The following is a 19,608-nucleotide window of genomic DNA, read 5'->3' on the forward strand; positions in this document are numbered from 1 at the left end:
ACCCCCAAAGGTGTCACATGGACAGGTGGCTGAGTGTGTCTGAAGGTCAGGGGGTCTGAGTTAGGTTTAAAACGAGAGGTTTTCAACATAAGGATGGGACTCGGGCTGTGAATGTATGGAGGATACCAGAGCAGGGTGTGTGTGTGTGTGTGTGTGTGTGTAAGAGGAACTCTGAGGCTGTAGCCTAGACACCCAGCATCAGGAAGTTGAGAGACGAGGACCTGGTATAGAGGGTAGAGAAGGAAGGACAGACTTAAAGTTGGTACTTAAATAAAGGTGACAAGGGAAGGTGTATGGAAAAGTGACCACCCATGTTAAATTAGGAAAGATGGTGGCCGGTGGCCTGGCCGCTCACCGTCTCACTGAGCACACCGAGGTCACTGGTGCTGACAACGTTTAACTGCCAGCATAACAGTATTAAGCGGTAGCACTTACTCAAGGTGCTTATGCCACAATAACTCTCCCCCCCCCCCCACTTTATAATCAGATGAAGCTGTTATTTGAGGAAAGGATTAGTTAGGGGGGAGGGGGAGGGTCTATCTTCCCCATCTCTGTGTGTGCCCTCTTGCCATGTGCTACCCCTGCCAAGTTCTGATGCGTGTGCCTGAAGGTACTTTTATGCCAAGTCAGGCTTGTTGAGTTATAGACCGAGATTCCCTTTTGTTGGGTCTGCAGTCCAGTGGGTTTAGCCAAATGCAGAAGTTGATTCAGAAAGCAGCACTACAGCCATCTTTCTAAAAGCCCCTCACACCCCTCTCTGCTCATCTTCTTAACCTATTTATTTTTCAAGCATACATATTTTTACTTTTCTAACTGTACACCCAAGTCTCTTCATTGGATTGATCGATTTCTGCTTCCTGGTTTTCTTCTTCCAAATTGTTTTTTAGCTACTCTACTTACTTTAATTTTCAGTATAAGTTTTAGGATAATCCTGTCTGTTGTTACTACAAATCATGTAGAGAATTTTTTATAAGAATTGCATAAAACCAGTATGTCAATTTGGGATTAATTTGCCTCTTTGTTGAGTCAAACCCATGAGCATAGTATTTCCTCTCTATTTTTCATATATTTTCTAAAATTTCACATAAGTCTTGTATATATTTTGATTTTGTTGTTGTCGTTTGAGACAAGGTCTCTGAACTCTGTAGTTCAGGCTATCCTCAAATCCATGCTTAAGAGTCTCAAGTGGGGACTGGAGAGATGGCTCAGAGGTTAAGACCACTGTTTGTTCTTCCAAAGGTCCTGAGTTCAATTCCCAGCAACCACATGGTGGCTCACAACCATCTATAATGAGATCTTATGTCCTCTTCTGGTGTGCAGTCATGCATGTGAGCAGAGCACTGTATACCTAATAAATAAATAAATATCTTTTTAAAAAAGTCTCAAGTGATGGGATTACAGCTGTAAGCCACTATGCTCAGCTTGAGTCATTTTACATTTGCTATTTATTTTATACCTAAGGATGTTTGAGGAGTTGTAAATGATATCCTGTTAAATTTCTGTCTCCTAATGTTCATGGCTTTCTTGTAGAAATAGAATTGATTCTGTACATTTATCCTATAACACACAGTCTTGATGAATTCACTTATTAGTTTTAAAAATGGTTTACTAGGGCCTTGGGATTGTCTGCGTAGATCATCATGTGGAATCTGAGTTTTGTGCTATACATTTCCTTTTTTTTTTTTTTTTTAACTTATCTGTGTCTGGGACAGCAGCACTGTGCTGAGCAACAGAGATCATCTTGGATTGGATAGGGTTTCTATTGCTGTGATGAAACACCACGACCAAAAAGCAAGCTAGGAAGGAAAGAGTTTTATTTGGCTTACATGTCCACACTGTAGTCCATCATTGATGAAAGCTAGAACAGGAACTCAGACCCAAGGAACTTAAAGTCAGGAGCTGAATGCAGAGGCCAAGGAGGGGTGTGGTTTATTGGCTTGTTCCTCATTGCTTGCTCAGCCTGCTTCCTTATAGAACCCAGGACCACCAGCCGAGGAATGGCATCACCCACAGTGGGCAGGGCCCTCCCTCATTAATCTTTAATTAAAAACATGTCCTACAGGCTTCCCTGCAACCCAATTTTATGGAGGCATTTTCTCAATTGACCTTGCCTCTTCCCTAATGACTCCAGCTTATGTCAAGTTGGTATAAAACTATCTAGCGTAGCGATGGAAGACACACTTGCCCATCTCAGATGTTAGAGGAAAGGCTTTAGGTTTCTACCACTTGGCATGCTCTTAATGTAGATTTTTTTGTGATGTTTGTTTGTTTTTTTTTTAAATCACGTTTAGGAAATTTCTTTCCATGTCTGTTTCTCACATTTTTTCTTTGTTTTGCTTTGTTTAATAATTTATTTAATGTGCATAGGTGTAAGGCTGTCAAATCCCCTGGAACTGGGGTTACGGACAGTTGTGAGCTGCCATGTAGATGCTGGGAATTGAACCCTGATCCTTTGGAAGAGCAGCCAGTGCTCTTAACTCCTGAGCCATCTTTCCAGCCTCTTTTAAAACTCGGAATGCTGCTGGATTTTGTCAGAGGTTGTTTCTGTATTGATTGATATGGGGACCTGATTTTTTTTCCTTTAGTCTGTTAATGTGGTGGATTGCACTAGTTAATTTATAAATATTGACCCAGCCTTGCCTCACTTGAATCAATCTCATTTGTCCAGAATGAAGAATTGTTTTTATGTATCACTGAATCCTATTTGCCAGTATTTTATTGTAGATTTTTGAACCTATACTCTTTGTCTTTTTTGTTCTGTTTTGCTCTGTTTTTGTTTTGGAGGGTTTCTCTAGGTAGCCCAGGTGTCCTGGACCTCTCTGACCAGGCTAACCTTAAACTCGGAGATCCACCTGCCTCTGCCTCCCAAGTGCTGGGACCAAAGGTGTGCACCACCGTGGCAGCTGAACCTACACTCTTGAGAAATATTTGGTCTGCATGCTTTGGCTCCTTTTGTCTTTGACTTTTTTAGTCTGGTTTTGGTCTCAGGGCAACACTAGCTTCCTAGAACGGCTTGAGAAGTGACCTTCTTCTGCAGTCTGTTAGAAACATCCTAGAATTGGGTTAGCTCTTTTTGTGTTTGATAGAATTCTCTAGTGAAACAGTCTGGGCCTGGGGCTTTATTTTTGGGGGAATTTTTAAAATAACGAATTTCATTTTCTTAGTGATTACAAAGCTATTCCGTTTTTGTTGCATTCAGGAGCATGGTCATTTGTGTTTGAGGACCTGGTTCGCTTCATCCATGTGTCTAAATCTGCGTGTGATGAGTGTTTGCTGGTTATGCCCTGGAGTGCGTAGGTTCTGTAGCAACAGCCTCCTCTTCATCCCTGGTGTCGGCAGTTGTGGCATCTTTCTTTTTTCCTCACAGCTGTGCTAGCATTGCGTTTTCTCAGTTTTCCTGACCCTTTTCAAACACCCAGGTCCTCGCTTCCCTGCTCACTCTGCTGTTTTCAATGGTCTTTGCTCTTTCGCATGTCCTTCCTTTGGCTTCACTGACTTGAGCTTTGCCTCCCTCACCCGCTGTGGGACCCTGGTATAAGGTTAAAGTCTGGTGTTTCCAGACAGCCCCTGAGCTCCGTACAAGAAGGACAGACTCCCTTTCTTACTGGGGTCCCCTCTTCTCCTGATCTGGGGGACCCTAGGTCCCCTAAGGAGCATCGCACAGCCCTCAGAGAGATTACAGGCCCAACCCTTTCCTGATAAGAAACCTGTTCATCATTCATCGAGCACCTGGGGATTCCTGGAGATGCCCACCCTGTGCTAATAAGATGTCTAGCATCTTGGCTTTCAACCAATGACCTTTAACTGTACCTGGAGATTCTCCCCACACCCATAGGATAACTACGTACTGCCTTTCCTTCTTATGATAGGGCTGTTTGGTAACATGTAGATTAAGTATCCTGGCACCTCCAGCCCCAGCGAATATGACACATTCACCCTCAAACCCCTCCCCACTGCCCAAGGTTTATGCATTCACAAACAAGGGTTGGCTTGCTCTCTCACTCCATTCCTCCACCATGACCATCTGAGACTCATTTACTCTGGGGAAGAATCACTGCTGGATGCCCGGAGCTTGACTCCTCGGGTCAGGCAGTGATGGTTGAGCTGCTGCTGAAGCCCACGCCATGGCCACCAGATGGCCGTTGAAGCACCTGCCAGGCCTGCGTCTCACCGGACCTGCCCTCAGACCTGGTTTCAGGTGTCTGCCTGCATCCTCCGCTGCGCTTAGCACGGCAGCTTAACAAAGGGTTGTAACACTTTTGGTATCACCTCAGGCTTTTGGAGCTCCCGAGTCTCCACTGCCTTCTGATACCAGCAATCTCACTGTAATACCCAGTGGAAAACTCATTTCCGTCCTCACCCCACCCCCACCCCGTAAGACCAGGAGCCTTGCCTAGCATACAGGCCTCAACGTGAGCACTGTAAGCTACTCCTGAGATAGAAACAGGACCTTTGATCTCGAGGTGCCCCTGTTCCTGTCCAGAAGCAAACAACACCTGGACCAGCAGACAAAGAACCCAGGCCACCTCTGCACATGGGATAACAAACGCCCACTGCCCTGTGCGGATAACATTTTAATTTTAATCAGTTCATTGTATTGGGTTTTTTGGTTTGTTTCTCTTGAAACCTTCTCTTTGAATTGTGGACTTTTAGAGCTATAGTGAAGTTCAAAATTAATATGAAGCAATTATTTTAAATGATGAATACTAAGTACAATCATTAAATAATGAAGACTAAGTACAAAATAAACAGTAAAATGTGCATCATTGACATGAAAAAACTTTAAGAAACCAATTGCAAAGTTACCAAGGAAAATTGGAACAAATTAAAACTAAGTATCACATTCTTTTTTCATGTATGTTGTTACATGTATTTAAAGTATATGAAATGAGGTTGTGAGGTACACAGAGAGAGTAAGCTGGGTCCTGTGGAGACAGTTTAACTTGTCCACATATTATGTAAATTATTTTTGTGCAATAATTAGTGAATGACTGTGTGTGGTGTGTGTATCTGTGTGTGTGGTCTGTGTGTGTGTGTGTGTGTGTATGTCTATGTGGTCTATGTGATGTATGTGTGTCTGTGTGTGTGTGGTCTGTGTGATGTGAGTGGTCTGTGTTTGTGGTCTGTGTGTGTATAGTCTGCGTGGTCTATGTGCTTGTGTCTGTGTGTATCTGTATGTGTGGTGTTTTTGTGTGTCTGTGTGTATAGTGTGTGTATGTGTCTGGTCTGTGTTTGTGTCTGTGTGTGTATGGTGTGTGTGTATGTGTGTGTCTGTGTGTATGTATGTGTGTGTCTGTGTGTATGGTCTGTGTGTGTGTGTGTCTATGTGGTCTATGTGATGTGTGTGTGTCTGTGTGTGTGTGATCTGTGTGATGTGAGTGGTCTGTGTTTGTGGTCTGTGTGTGTCTATGTGTGTGTGTGCTGGTGTATGCTGCTTCTGTGTTAGAAAGCCATTTAAACTCTCCCTTCTCCCCAGTCTGGACTACAATGCAATATTAGTAAGGAAAGCCCCCCCTCCTTTACTAGCTTTCTAAACCTAGTCATTCCATTACTATGTCATAGGCCTATAACTCCCTCATTGGCGTGACACATTCCTCAACCATGAGATTCAAAATCATCAGTGTGCTCATTCTAAGACTGCTTATTGTTTTACTATGATTCTAATGGAATACACGGTACAATTTTCTTTTAAGAACTAGGGAATGTGGGTGCTGGGGAGAGAGAGCACCCAGGGCCATGCTTATATGAAAGGGTGAGAACTTCACCCTGGTTCCCAGCATCCACACTGAAAGCTTAGGTGTTGTGGCCCATTCTTGTGGTGGCTCAAGTTTGTCATTTCACTTCTGGAGAGGCCAAGAAAGGAGCATTTCCTGGGCCTGGCAGAGAAGTCCTGACTCAGAAGCCAAGTGGATGGCTTTTGAGGAGTGGAACTGAGGTTGGCCTCTGGTTCCCATATGCACATACACACATGAAGAGAAAATTAGGCAAATGGACTGTGTAGTTCATGTAGAAAAAAACTTTTAAAAAACAGACATAAATAGAAAAATATGAAAGACTGTAAAGTCAATTATAAAACTAAAGTAAATTTAAATCGAGTGGTATCAGTGTGTGAAAGGACAGACAGAGATAAGGATCCAAACACATAGTGGAACTTAGCCTAATGATAAAGATATTTTTTTTACTGTTTGATGATTTCTTATACATATGTAATGTGTTTTGGTCATTTCACACCCCCACTGCCCTCTCTCATACCCTCCCACGGCCTCCGTCCTTTCTTCTTTCCAGCAGGCCCCCTCCTACTCTCAAGCCTTTTGTTTGTTTCTTTTGTGACCAGAGTTTAAGAATTGCTTCCACAAATAGCTCCCCTCCTCCAGCAGGCATTAGCTTCTACCAGCAGCTCCTCCGGCTGGAAGCTTCCAGCGAGGCCTCAGGAGCCCCTCCAGGACACAACGCTGACAGACCCCCCCCCCCCACACTGTGAGCTGTGTGGAGAGCCACACACAGCTTGTGCGCGGCCCTGAGTGCCGCATCCCTGTCCTGCCCAGAAGACACTGATTCGTGGCGCTTCTCCCATCCCTCTAGCTCTTCACGCACGTTTTGCTACCCCTGCGGCTTGGGGGTGGGGGTGGGGGTGGGATAAGGACATTCCATATAGGGCTGAGCACTTACGTGCGATTTATCCTCAGTGCTCTGACCGGTTATGAGACTCTGCTTTCGCTATCACGCGCACTGCACGCAGAGCTTCCCTGAGCAACGCAAGAGCAGCACAGACTTGTGAGTCTAAGCATTACTATTTAGAGGGCAGTTCAACGTGACCATTAATAAGCACCTCCTCATCCCAGTGCCCTCTGACCTCCCCAGCAACCTCTGACCTCCTCAGCCATGGGCTTCTGGCCAAGTTTACAGAACTAAGGGTGACTTCCTTCCTGCGTCGTAAGCCTCAGCTCCAACCATAAAGTAGTTGGTTACCCCGCAGCAGTCATGCTGAGTGTATTTGTGAGCACATCTCATCTGGCGTGTTGGTATTGCAGCTTGCAGGGCTCATAGCTGGATAATACTGTTGATGACTTTTCTCTTTAAACAGCTTGCGTAGCACCTTCTAGAACTATGCACGTTAACCACTAAGGAAAAAATAATGATTTCTCTATGTCCTAAAATCTACATATGAATATCTTCAGCCATAGGGTCTTGCCATCAAGAGCAATGGAAACAGCCTGTGTTGATTTGGAAGCTTCTAGGCTTCCTTGACAAACAATTGATAGGGAAGGTTTTGTTTTTTTTTTTTAAGAATCATTTTTTTTTCAAAACAGGGTCTCTCGGTGTAGCCTTGGCTGTCCTGGACTTGCTTTGTAGACTAGGCTGGCCTTGATCCCACAGCGATCTGCCTGCCTCTGCCTCCCAAGTGCTGGGATTAAATGTGTGTGCCACCACGCCCAGCTAAGAATCATATTTTTAATTGGTAGGTTTCCAAATGGCCTTTCCATATGTCTTTAATTTTGGTTAACCTTTTCCCCCTTCTTCTTTTGTCCTCATTATTAAATATGAAAAATAAGATGTCAGGCAACAGATATGATATGGAGAAGTTTATTATAGAAACAAGGGAGATCAGGGGAGGGAGAGGGGCACCCCACAGAGAGAGAGAAGAGACAGAGAGACAGAGACAGAGACAGCAAGAAAGAGGAAGAGGAACAGAGAAGCAAGAGAGGGAGACGAGGTGGGTTTTCCCTTTTTATATCCTGGGCAGCTGGCCCACCTAGTGGCAGGCAGGTGATGATGTCATAGGTTGCTAGTCAGACTGGGGACAGTATGCTAACACCCATCCCTGCTTAAGCTTTCCACCCTCACCCCCAGGATTCTGCCCCTCTATTTTGTTGTCGTATACATAATACAATCTTTTCTTCCTTGAGGTTTTAAAGACAATATCCTACTTACTTAGTGCTTTCTTTTTACCTGTGTGTGTATGTGTGAGATACATGTGTGACTGTGTGTGCATATTTGAACATGTGGATGTGGGCAGGCATGTGCTGTGGCACACAAGAGGTCAGGAAACAGCCTCAGGATGATCCTCACCTCCCACTGAGTTTGAGACAGGGCCTCTTGTTTCTCAGAGCTGTGCACGCTACAGCAGCTGGCCCACGGCTTTCAAGGACTCCTGTCTCTCCGTAAGAAGGCTGGGATGGTAGGTGCATGCTACTGGCCCAGCTTTAAGATGCTCTGGGGCAGCCAGGTGTGGTGGCACATGCCTGTAATCCCAGCACTTGGGAGGCAGAGGCAGGCAGATCACTGTGAGTTCAAGGCCTGCCTGGTTTACAAATGGAGTCCAGGATAGCCAAGTCTACATAGAGAAACCATATCTGGAAAAAAAAAAAAAGATGCTCTGGAGATCTGAACTCAGTTTCTCTCCTGGCATGGGAAGTGACTCTACTCAGAGAGCTACCTTCACTGACCCAAAGACGGTATTTATAAACCTGAAGGTGAAAGGTGAAACTTACAGTAACCAGCACTGGGAAAACAGTCTCGATAACATTAGGTTCTTCCCTCACATAAGTTCAAAGGAAACTTCAGGTGGACGAGAGATTAATCACAGAAAATGATAGGATCAAAATGCTAGCAAAACCATGGAACTGTTTAAAGATAACTTTGGAAAAAGAAGGCCCGTGTTTGACAAAAATACTGGCAGAAATAAAAGATCCATTGAGCTAGGAAGATATTTTTCACACCAAAACCACTGCATGACATAGTGGTTTGTATTTCCTCTACTAAGAGGAAATTTTCATAGTAAAGATTCCCTCAAACCTGTGAGAACAAACAGAAAAGAAACAATTTAAAGAAGATGAAGATGTCCACTCCAACTCACGGTAGGAAGAAAAGCAGGAAAGAGATACCAATTTCTGTGCATTGGAAAGACAACAGCTACTGATGGCATTTGTTAAGAGAGGAATATCTGGACCCTTCCTGGACATTGCTGTGGGAGAACACAGTGTCATGTGATTCATCGAGTGAGCCAAATTCTCTGCTATTCGAAAGTCTACATTCATGAATTTATCTCAAAGAGTGGTCGAGGTGACTCGGTGGGTCAAGCTGTACAAGCTTAACGATTGAGTGTGATCTTGGGTCCATGGTAGAACACACTCCCCAGACGTGCCCTCTGACCTCCTCCACACAACTACCATGGCACATATGTGCACACACTCACACACAGCATGCACACAGTGAGGCACAATGACAACTAAAATAAAAACACTGTTTCAGTAAATTGATAATAGAGTTTCAAAGACAAGTGTCAGAGCTGTTTTCCATGTCAAGTGGTTATAAGTCACTCAATTGTCCCTCAAGAGAGGACAGGGTAAGCACGTGATATAGTCACATCTTATAGCACTAGGTTTCCATTAATGTGGTAGTTTTATGTGAAATAATACAGGATGTCATGCAGGATACTTACTTTCTGGGGTAGGGGAGCAAGGTAGGGAAACCATGAATTACATTTATTTCATTTTTAAAAAATATTATTTTTGGGGGGTGCTCAGAGGTTAAGAGCACTGGCTGCTCTTCCAAATGTCCTGAGTTCAATTCCCAGCAACCACATGGTGGCTCACAACCATCTATAATGTGATCTGGTGCCTTCTTTGGACATGCAGGCATACATGCAGGCAAAACTCTGTATACATAATAAACAAATCTTTAAAAAATATTATTTTGATTTTATGGATATGAGCTTTTGCCTGCATGTGTGTATGTGCATGGGTACCTGGTGCCTGAGCATGCCAGAAGAAGGTGCTAGAACACTTGGAACTGGAGTTAAGGACAGATGTAAACTACCACATGGGTCCCAGGAACCTAACCCAGGTCCTCTGCAATCCTCTTAAATGCTGAGCCATGTCTCCAGCCCCAGTGTTCACTTTTTGAGACAAAATTTCACTGTGTAGTGAGTCCAAGGCGAGCCTCAAACTCATCCCGTAGCTTCTATGGCGGAGGGAAAGACAGTCACAGAATAAGGAACAATTGCTGAAGAGAGATGGGGAGCCTCTGCAGGCATCAAAAGAAGAATACAGGGAATTAAGAGGAGCCTGTTTTGGAGCTAGCTTAACGCAAGACACGCCTCCATGATCATCAGCTGGCATGCCTGGTCCTCCTGCTACTGAGAGCATCTGCTCTGCCTTCCGTGCCCCCTCCCCAGCCCCGACTCCACGCAGAGCAGTGGGTGCTACTGTCTGCATGCCACTGCGACCTTCCAGAATCTGGGGCAATGCCCAGAGCACACAGCAAACTCGCCATATTCCCCATCCTTCTGGGACCCACAGATGCTGTTCTTGCCATCCACTCACTATCAGGTGTCCATGTGGTCCCTGCACCCTGGGTGTCAGGTGTCCTTCCTGGGAGCCTCCTGTCCCTGGGTCGGACAGTGAGCCTGTTCCCTGGGTTCAAAGTCTCATTTTTTTAACTTAGCCCCAAAGCCCCATGAATGAGGACAAAAGTGTTGGTGGCGCGTGTAATCGTACCTCCCTAAGGAGTGTCTGTCTTTCAGTCTTAAAATCACAGTTCTTTCTTGGTCTCACAACATAAGGAAGAACCGATCTCTAGTTTCAAACAAGCCACAAAGCATTTGTGCAATGATTTGTTTTACACCATCTCATCAGGTATTAAAAGGGCAAGAGCGTCTATAAACCAAATAAATGGAAACCAGTTGAGATTTCTCGGGAGGAAAGGGGCAATTCTTTGCACCTTAAAGATACATCTGCCTAATAAAATATAGCCAAATTACCATGTTTTTAATTTTTCTATGCATGGCACTTTATTTTCATTTTTAGAGATTTTTAATATTTTGTTATGTTTTATGCTTATGTCGCATTTGCATATTTCAAAGCTACCTGGGGAAGCGTATTAAATATCTATCCCCTATTCCTGTCTTATCCACCCCGTTTCCCTCATGACCTTCTAATGTGTAGTTTGTGCTTTGTCATTTAAGCATATGTAAAAATGCAACCATATATATATGGACTTTTGTGTTCCTTCCCCATTCTATAATGGTAGTATACTAAACATAGTTTGTTGTTGTTGTTGCTGTTGTTATTTTCTGTCACCTTTCTCTCCTTGACCCTGGAAGTCACAACAGATACACGAGGGTATGTTCTGAGTAGATTCCTAAAGCTAAGATAGCCAGAGTCAAAAAACAAAGGCCCATAGTGCCCTGGAGAGCTGGGGCACAGCCTCCTCACTGTTCAGGGCGGATATTCCTGTGGATTTACTGCCGTGCAACGCAGATGTCAGATGAGATGTATCATCCGTATCAAGAGATGTATTAATTAAGAAAGGTTAGATATTTGTTCAAAATAACCAAGCTGGTGCTTTTGCTAGCCGGGCTTTCTTACCTTATCAAACAACCTAAGAGAGGCAAGATGTATGTATTTAGCTCACCAGGGGCAGCGAAGGCACAGTAGAGTAGAATTGCTCCACCCAGGGCAGCCAGGAAGCACAGGGGAGCAGTTACAGGAAGGGGCTGGAACAGAGTTCAGCCCTCAGTAGCCTGCTTCCTCCAAGCAGTCCCCGCTTTCCACAGCTCCATCACCTCCCAATTGTCTGGTCAGCCTTTGAATCCATCCACAGATTAAGCCATTCGCCGGGGGAGACCCCTCATGCTCTGATCTTCTCTGGAAACTCCCTCACAGACACACCCAGAGGTGTGCTCACTGCTCGCCTGGGTGCTTCTCTACCCAAGGTGTCAGGCAAGACCAACTATCTCAGGACTTGAACCTCCCAGACGCTAACAGAGAGACTTGCCACACACATACACCTGGAGTAACCCTGGGGTTCTTTCCTGTGTTTGCTTTGGGACAGGTTGATTGACTTATGTGTGGTTTGGGAGCCTGGAGCTTGCTTGCTCTCTGCAGACGGGAACAGAGCCTCCGCTGGTGTGGTGAGAAGCAGTCCGAATGAGGCAGAGAAGGTACGCATGGGGCTGGGACTGAGCGAGGGTCCGAGGGTGGGGTGGGAGGGGACCTTGTGGCCCCTTCTCCCAGGCTCTCTACCTGGCTCCAAGAGTTTTCAAGGACTTGGTTCCTTCCTTCTCTCCAAGACGTGGAAGCCAGGAGTCAGCTGCAGAGCCACAGAAGCCTGCCCTCCAAGGAGGCTATGCTATCCCAGGAAGGATGGTCAGCTGGCATTAGTTTCTGTCATTGTCTCTCCTGTCCACCTTAATTGAAAAATTGGAGAGCAGCTTTGTTAAGGATCGTCACCCCTTTGCCTGGGCCTCCATACCCTGGGAACTTCTGAGTGACAGCCTGGGCATATGGGCGCCAGCCAGAGAGCCCCTCCTGTGGGTAGGGCTCAGGGCCTTGGCAGATGGATGCCTGTCCAGGCTGCAAAGAGCAAGGAGGGATCATGGCACTGAGGCCACACCCTGTGTCCAGGGGCTGCATTGTTCCTTTCTGAAGTAGCGTCTCTACTGCACAGGCAGCACCTGTCTTCCTCAGAAAGGGTGGAGGCCAACACACAACAATTGAGGCCGTTGCTTTTATCAGAGCAGCCGGTGGAAGATGACAAGCCAGGAGGCTGTGGGGGACAGTGGCCCAGACACCTGGCAGAGGAAGGTCTTCTTCTTTTTGACTTTGTTCATCTCCGCCTCACGGCAGTATCTGTCTTGCTCTAGCCTTCTCAGAGTCGCAGAGTCTCTGGCTGAGGAGGCAAAGGAAGAGATGAGAAAGACAGTACGAGGGTGGCACAGTGTAGGGGATCCAAGTGGCCTCCATGTGGGTCCCCTTTGGACTACAGACCTGTCAGCTTAAGGGACCCCCGGGAGAAATTCGGCTGACTTTGGGCGATTTTTCATCCCACCATTATGGGATGCAGGTCCCTGATCAGAGCATGCTCAGTCCAGCTGTGTTTCGGATGCACCCGTCTAGTCAGCAGTCCTCGGAGCTGGCTCAGAGTTTTCCTTCTTTCATCACATTCATTAAGTGTGCCATAGAGGGCTGGGTTTCTTGCCATGACGTCACATTGCGCAGCCAGACCTAGTGAAGGGGAAACACCTTTCAAAGACTGACAGAGAAGGACGTGAAGGAATGCAGAGACTACGTGACATCGTGAGAATAGGACCCTCCTGGGTTCTTGGCCAGTGACTCTGGTCATCCTTATCGTAGTGTCTATTTGAGTGTTTCTGCATGTGGGGCTCTGTGCTCTGCACACACATGTTCTCTCGAGGCAGCCCCTCGAGACAGGACCCCTTAGTACCCACCTTTCCCTGATGACAGAATCCAAGTTAAGGACGTGCCAGCACCTCGCCCAAGACGGTGCCATGCCTGATTCTGGGTTCTGTGTGGCTCACTTCAGGTTTGGGGCTAAGGGTGTTTCCACCTTGGTTTGCCCAAGTTTCATGGGAACTGCACGGTAATTCTAAAGAAGTGTCCTCCGGGTCCCAGATGTGATGCGGACTTGGTGGCTCCAGCTGGGAAGCCTTCTCTCGGAATAGAGCCCTGCCCTTCAGGCCTCCTCAGTCTCTTCTCCCTTTGTTCTCAGCCCGCTGCCATCTGGAGCTGCCCTAGTCATCTGCTCCTGAGCCTCACCCTTTCCCCTGTCCGCCCACCCCAGCAGGAGGAACCTTCCTGAGCCCAGGGCCTCAACTCATTGTCAGCTGGGGTCCCTCGGAGCAGACACCTGTCCGCTGACATGCACAGGAAAACAACCCAGTTTCCCGGGGCCTTCAATTGCACAAATGGATCCATTTGGTTAATTGCACTCCTACCCCTAAGCCCCTCTCTGCCTGTCAGCTAGAGACAGCCTTCTCACCACAGGCCCCACAGACACAGTGTGTGCTCTCGGGACGCAGCTGTGGATGCACAGGACCAGGGCTGTGCGCTTGACTGGGGGCTGTTTGACTTCCCAAAATTGATTCCAGGCTATCTGTCCACACTGAGCCACCTTTGCCCATGGGTGCTGAGACAGGCAGGGGTAGGTGTGGACTGTGGGCGGCTGCAGAGACAGCTTGCGTCTAGAAGCTCCTGCTGTCCGCCTCCTTTCAGCTTTTTACAATTCTCTCCCTGTCTGTCTCTGTGTCTGTCTCTGTATCTTTGTGTCTCTGTGACTCTGTCTTTGTGTGTCTGCCTCTATCTCTCTGTCTCTGTCTCTCTGTGTCTCTCTGTCTCTGTATGTCTCTGTCTCTTTCTGTCTTTCTGCCTCTCTGTGTCTCTGTCTCTGTCTCTGTCTCTGTCTCTCTCTCTCTCTCTCTGTCTCTCTCTCTCTCTCTCTCTCTCTCTCTCTCTCTCTCTCTCTGTGTGTGTGTGTGTGTGTATCTGTCTGTCTCTCTGTCTGTCTCTCTCTGTCTGTCTCTCTGTGTCTCTGTCTCTGTCTCTCTGTCTCTCTCTCTCTCTGTGTATCTGTCTCTCTCTGTGTGTGTGTGTGTGTATCTCTCTCTCTCTGTCTCTCTCTCTCTCTCTGTCTGTCTCTCTCTGTCTGGTTTCACGCTGTGGTCCAGGCTGGCTTTGACCTCATAGCCTCTCCCTCCCAAGTGCTGAGATAACAGCCTCACCTCGCTCTCTCTCCCTTGGCCCTTTCTGCTAACCCAAGCCCATCTCTCTAACAGAGGCCGCTGAGTTCTGGCTTTTCATAAGATGACCAGAGATTGTGCAAAGCTCATTTTCTCCATCAGTGGGGCTCCCAGTGTCTGGCGGCACACACAGCCACCAGCACTTCTCACAACCAGACTCCTGGGCCAAATGTCGCTACTTAAAACTTGGGGAAAAAATCTCCCTCTAACTGTTGTCTCCCCCTCTTTGCAGCCCCCCTCCCCACCTCCTGTCTTCACGTTCTTCCTGTCTGTGGGAGCTGCCTGCTGGGGTGCCAGTTGGACGGAGACTGCTGTCTGCCTGGGATGTAAATGCAGAAGGCAGAGGGAGGAAATCCGAGAAGGGGGAGGCTGGGCAGTTGACGTTCTCTCCTGCTGGCTTCATCCTTTCCTTCTGTGTCCCACTTGTCACAGCAGACAGGAATTTTAAAAAATGCCATGTGGCACTTGGAATATCAGCAGCAAACCCATCACTGGCTCCAAAAGGAAGTCCCATCAGAACTGACTCCTGCTTTCTAGATGGCCAAAGGGCTGGGTCCTGGAGGAAGGAGGTGGGCGAAGAGGAGTGTGGGCTGCATTGGAGGGGGGGTGAAGGGGGGGGTGTCAGAGCAGGCAAGATGAAAGCAAAGGTGCCGAGGCTGGTCTGGGATCCTTCAGGGGCCCCCTGTTCTCTTTTGGGTGGAGGTAGAGAACATCTGTGCAGATAACCCTGAGGTGGTCCTAAGAGTGAATGGTGGCTCTTTGGGCATCAGGCCAGCGTGGAGTGGTCTGCACAGGCACTGACTCATTTACAAATATATGAATATATGTGAAAGCTTAGATGGTCCAAAACCAGGCAGCAAAGTCGGTGTTCCAGTTGCGATTCAGAGGGGAGGATAAAAGTCTGGCAGTTCTTGAAAGGCACGTGTGTTAGAGTTAGAGGCTTGGGTTAGAAGCTCATGGCTTGACCTGACAGTTGTCATAGCAACCCTGCAATAAATGAACATATATATGCCCCACTCCTACAGACAGGAAGGGAGACTGTGGCTGAGAGAGAGAGAGAGAGAGAGAGAGAGAGAGAGAGAGAGAGAGAGAGAGAGAGAGAAGAGAGAGAGAAGCGCCTGCAGTGGCAGTGGGTGGGGTGGGTCTGCAACTCTAAGACAAGGCCCTTGTCATGCCAGGGAGATCACACATCGCTTCTCAAAGTTAAATCTCCGTGTCAGGCTCTGGCATATTGCCCCTGCCCTGCACGGGGTCCTAGCTAATTATTAAGCTTGCCTCTGTTCAGTTCTGCACTGACACTACCCTCTGTCATGGGCTGGAGACAAAGAAGACATCACTCTCTTGCTCACAAAAAGCTCTCTCTCTCTCTCTCTCTCTCTCTCTCTCTCTCTCTCTCTCTCTCTCTTCTCTCTCTCTCTCTCTCTCTCTCTCTGTCTCTCTCTCTCTCTCTCTCTGTCTCTCTCCCTCCCTCCCTTCCTCTCTGCCTCTCTTCCTCCTCTCTGCTAGAATCAACCTGTTTCTAACTGGCTTTAGAACAGTGTCTGGCCATAGTATGCTCAGATTCCCCATGTGGGGTATGTATGTCATAAATAGAGGTGCTCTCAGGTGGACCATGATCTGGACCTCAAATGGACACCCCCTGAGCGAGCCTGGGAACCTATCGTGCAGTGCTGGGGTCTGGAACACAGGGTAGGGACGTGGACTTCTGGCTTCCTTTTTGGAAGGAAAACGCTTGGCTGTCCTAGAGTCACCTTCCCTTCATCTCAAAAAGCTAGTGCTCTTTTAACCTTTTATCTTCAGTTTTATATGTTTCTCTTTAATGATCACTTCTTTGGTGCCATTAATATAAACAGTCAGTTTAATTCCTTTCAATTTTGAAACTTGCTTTGTAGTGTAACTATACATGTATATTGTTTGTTTCTTTTTATCAAACTGGGTTTCTCTGTGTAGCCCTGGCTGTCCTGGACTCACTTTCTAGAACAGGCTGGCCTCAAACTAAAAGGGATTCACCTGCCTCTGCCTCCCGAGAGCTGGGATCAAAAGCGTGTGTCACCACCACCTGGTGATTTGTAAATTTTATCTTTCATTTTCCTTTATGAAATATCACAGTTTTTTTTCCCTAAAAAGCTCTCTAAGTTCTACTTTTTCTTGTTAATGTTTTTACAACTGCTTTACTGAGATGTAATTCACACACAGTAAGTGTGTCCACTTAATGTGTACCACTCATGAGTGGTTTGTGTATATAGTGTTTTGCTAAGGTCTAGTGCTGGACAGCTACCAAGTACTGAATTGTTGTAACTGTATCACCATTCCCAATATCCCCCCCCTCCCCAAAGCCACACCGTTAGCAATCAGACTCTTATCCCCAGCCCTAGGCAGCCACAAGCCTACTCTCTGTGTCCTTGAATCCGCTGTTCTGGAGATTTCATATACATGCAGTAGGGCGGTCTTTGTGTCTGGTTTCTTTCCTTGGCGAGACATTATCTAGATTCATCCAAGCCGCAGTGCATTAACACGGCGTCCCAGCGAGCGGCTGAGGATCAGTCCTTTGCACGGTAGACCCTGTTTTGTTTGCATCGTCACTTGGTGAGTCTTCACACTTCTCTCCGAGGAGCCCGAGGTCCTGCAATATTAATTCCAAGGATCCCTTTCTGGCATTCTACCTTCCGTCTCCACCGTCTCTCCCATCTGGGTCCCGCCTTCTTACTTGATCTAAGCCTTGAGCCCACTCACCCTCGGGGTCTGCCACACAGGATTATGATCACTGTCTCCCCCCTTCTGAGCACGTGGGGGAGATGGTTGGAACCCTGCCTGACATCCTGATGTCCCCTTCCCTCCTCATGAAGAAAGATCAGTAGTGTCCAGTGCTGTGAAAGCTTTCTGTTTGGTGCTAGAGATGCAGGCTCCTGCCCTGTCCAGCTTGCAGCATTCTAGACCCCCCCCCCTTCTCCCTCAGATGACCTCCTGCATGCGCCTGGCAGACAGCCTTTGCAATGCTAACCTCTAAGGTTGTTCTTCAAGCGTTCTTTGAAAGCAGAGGCCGAGAGTGTGCCTGCACCCTGCCACTTCTCTACCCAACCCGGTCCTCTTTCAGAGATCTCTCTGCCTTTCTCCTCACTTGCCCTGAGATGGTTTCCTGCATCCCTGGGTTGTGGTTTGAATGAAATGGCACACCAGGGACTTGGTCTCCAATGGGTCATACTGGTCTATGAGGGTGGGGAACTTTAGAGACCCAGGGTCTAGCTGGCTAACACAGAGCACTATGGTGAACCCTGACTGCCAACGCCATATATGTTTTCTAGTTCTATTCTTCAAAGGACAAGAGAGGAAATACACACACACACACACATACACACACACACACACACACACACACACACACACACACACACACACAAATACACAACCCCAAAGAACTCTAGACAGCTGACTGGATCATAGTGTCTATGAGACCTGGTGACTGTTGGTTGGGTTGTGGGGCTAAGGAATAAGGCCGCCTGTATCCACTGGGCTTCCTTGCAGTGCCAGACTAGGATGTGCTGGGCTCCAGCTGGCCTTGAGTCAGACCGACAGACAGCGTTAGGAAGCATTCCACTTCCTGTGTGGACAGGGATAGACATGCAAAGACGTCCATCCTGCTGCTGGGGATGCAAATGGAGAAAAATCAGCCTAAAGAGCCATGATGATCAGAGAGTTCAAAGATACGTCCAGACCCGGAAGGTGTAGTCGCAGCACAGGGCACAAGTTCTCTGTCCCTACAGTGAGGTCCAGGCCATCCCCACTCCAGGGCAGCTGCTGCTGGCCTATGAGTAACGCAGTGCCCTGGGGTGCTTTCCCACCCCAGGAGGTGTGGTGCAGCACTAAATGTTCCCTTGGTTTACGCAATGGCCACCTAAAGGAAAAGGTCATTTCTCACTTCCTTCCTTCCTTCCCTTCCTCCTCAACGTAACAGCGGTGTGGTTCACCTGACAGTTTCAGGTTTCAGTGTGTATAGATTTGTTCCGGTCACTGTGCAGGAAATACTGTTTTTCAGCCAAATTGGTAATGGTGACCCAGGTATTCTCCTCTGCCCCTCCCCCAGAGAGAATGAAGATTGTCTGGAACCTTCCCGTGTTCCAGAAACCTTGGTGGCCTTAGACAAGGCTTGCAGGGGAGGCGACCCTGCTGATATATTTAGTGGGAAGGAGCCCCTTCACCCCTCCTCATCTCCCCCTGACAACGAGACAGAGCCAAGCACAAGGGACACACCATGAGGCCCACCACCACGACAGAGGGAGACCACTCCTTCCAGTCCCAAGAAGGCAGTCAGGGAGCCAGCCTTGTACCAGATTTCCTTGACTGTGTGAAAAACCTAGGTGACTGTCGGCCCACATACAGGACAGGAAGCTGGTAGTGTCTGTCCTCACTGGGCATGGAGAAGGCTCAAGAGGCAGACAGAGGAGTGAGGGTGCCTTCCCCAACACCAAGCTGTGTCCCTGGTGCGGTGCAGTTCCACAGTCTCCCGGTAGGGGGTGATCGTGAGGGCCGACTGGCTTTCACAGAAGCTGCAGAGATGTGGGGACAGTTCATCTGTGACAAGAGGGTGATTGAGTGACACAGTGCCAGATGCTGTCACAGCAGGGACGCCAGGAGCTCCTCCACAGTGCTTCCTTGTTTAATATCATCATCTTCCAAAATCCCCTCTGCCTTTCCTCTCCTTGTTGCTGTTTTGTCTCCTCGGCCGGTGGTGGCGGCCATCTGTAGCTGCCATTTTGAATTGCTGAGAATCCACACGTTGACCTTAGATGCCCATGAGCTGGACAGAGTTTTTGTACTTGGGTGGTTGTCTGTCGCTTCCTTCTTTGGTATGAGAGAGACAGGGGTGGGAGTGGGTACCACTGGGCTCACAGAGTGTGGCCTCCGGTGTCCCAAACTGAGCCTTCTTCTTTGAGGCATTTTCAGAACCTAGAGCTGATGTCCTAGGATGAGTGATGGGAAACTGGACGGGGCATCTGAACCCCTGGATTCTGAGAGCCTGTGAAGATGGCACCGAGGGTGGTCCTAGCTGAGGAAGTGGGGGGAACATTCTG

The 19,608-nt window shown here is 47.6% G+C and overlaps 1 protein-coding gene across 19 annotated transcripts in view; it reads left to right on the top strand.

The window, feature by feature from the left end:
* NFASC (neurofascin) overlaps positions 1-19,608 on the top strand; it is a 186,125-nt gene that overhangs the window by 75,941 nt on the left and 90,576 nt on the right. For all 19 annotated transcript variants that reach the window (XR_014780741.1, XM_084790351.1, XM_084790349.1 and 16 more), the window contains exon 2: positions 11,836-11,944. Coding sequence is in view for 15 of the 19 variants with exons in the window: in XM_084790349.1 (XP_084646475.1) it covers positions 11,836-11,944 (109 nt within the window). In the remaining 4 variants the exon portion in view is untranslated. The remainder of the gene's footprint in view (positions 1-11,835; positions 11,945-19,608) is intronic.

This window comes from Acomys minous (genome assembly GCF_964271855.1).
Source record: "Acomys minous genome assembly, chromosome: 1".
Classification (NCBI taxonomy): Eukaryota; Metazoa; Chordata; class Mammalia; order Rodentia; family Muridae; genus Acomys; species Acomys minous.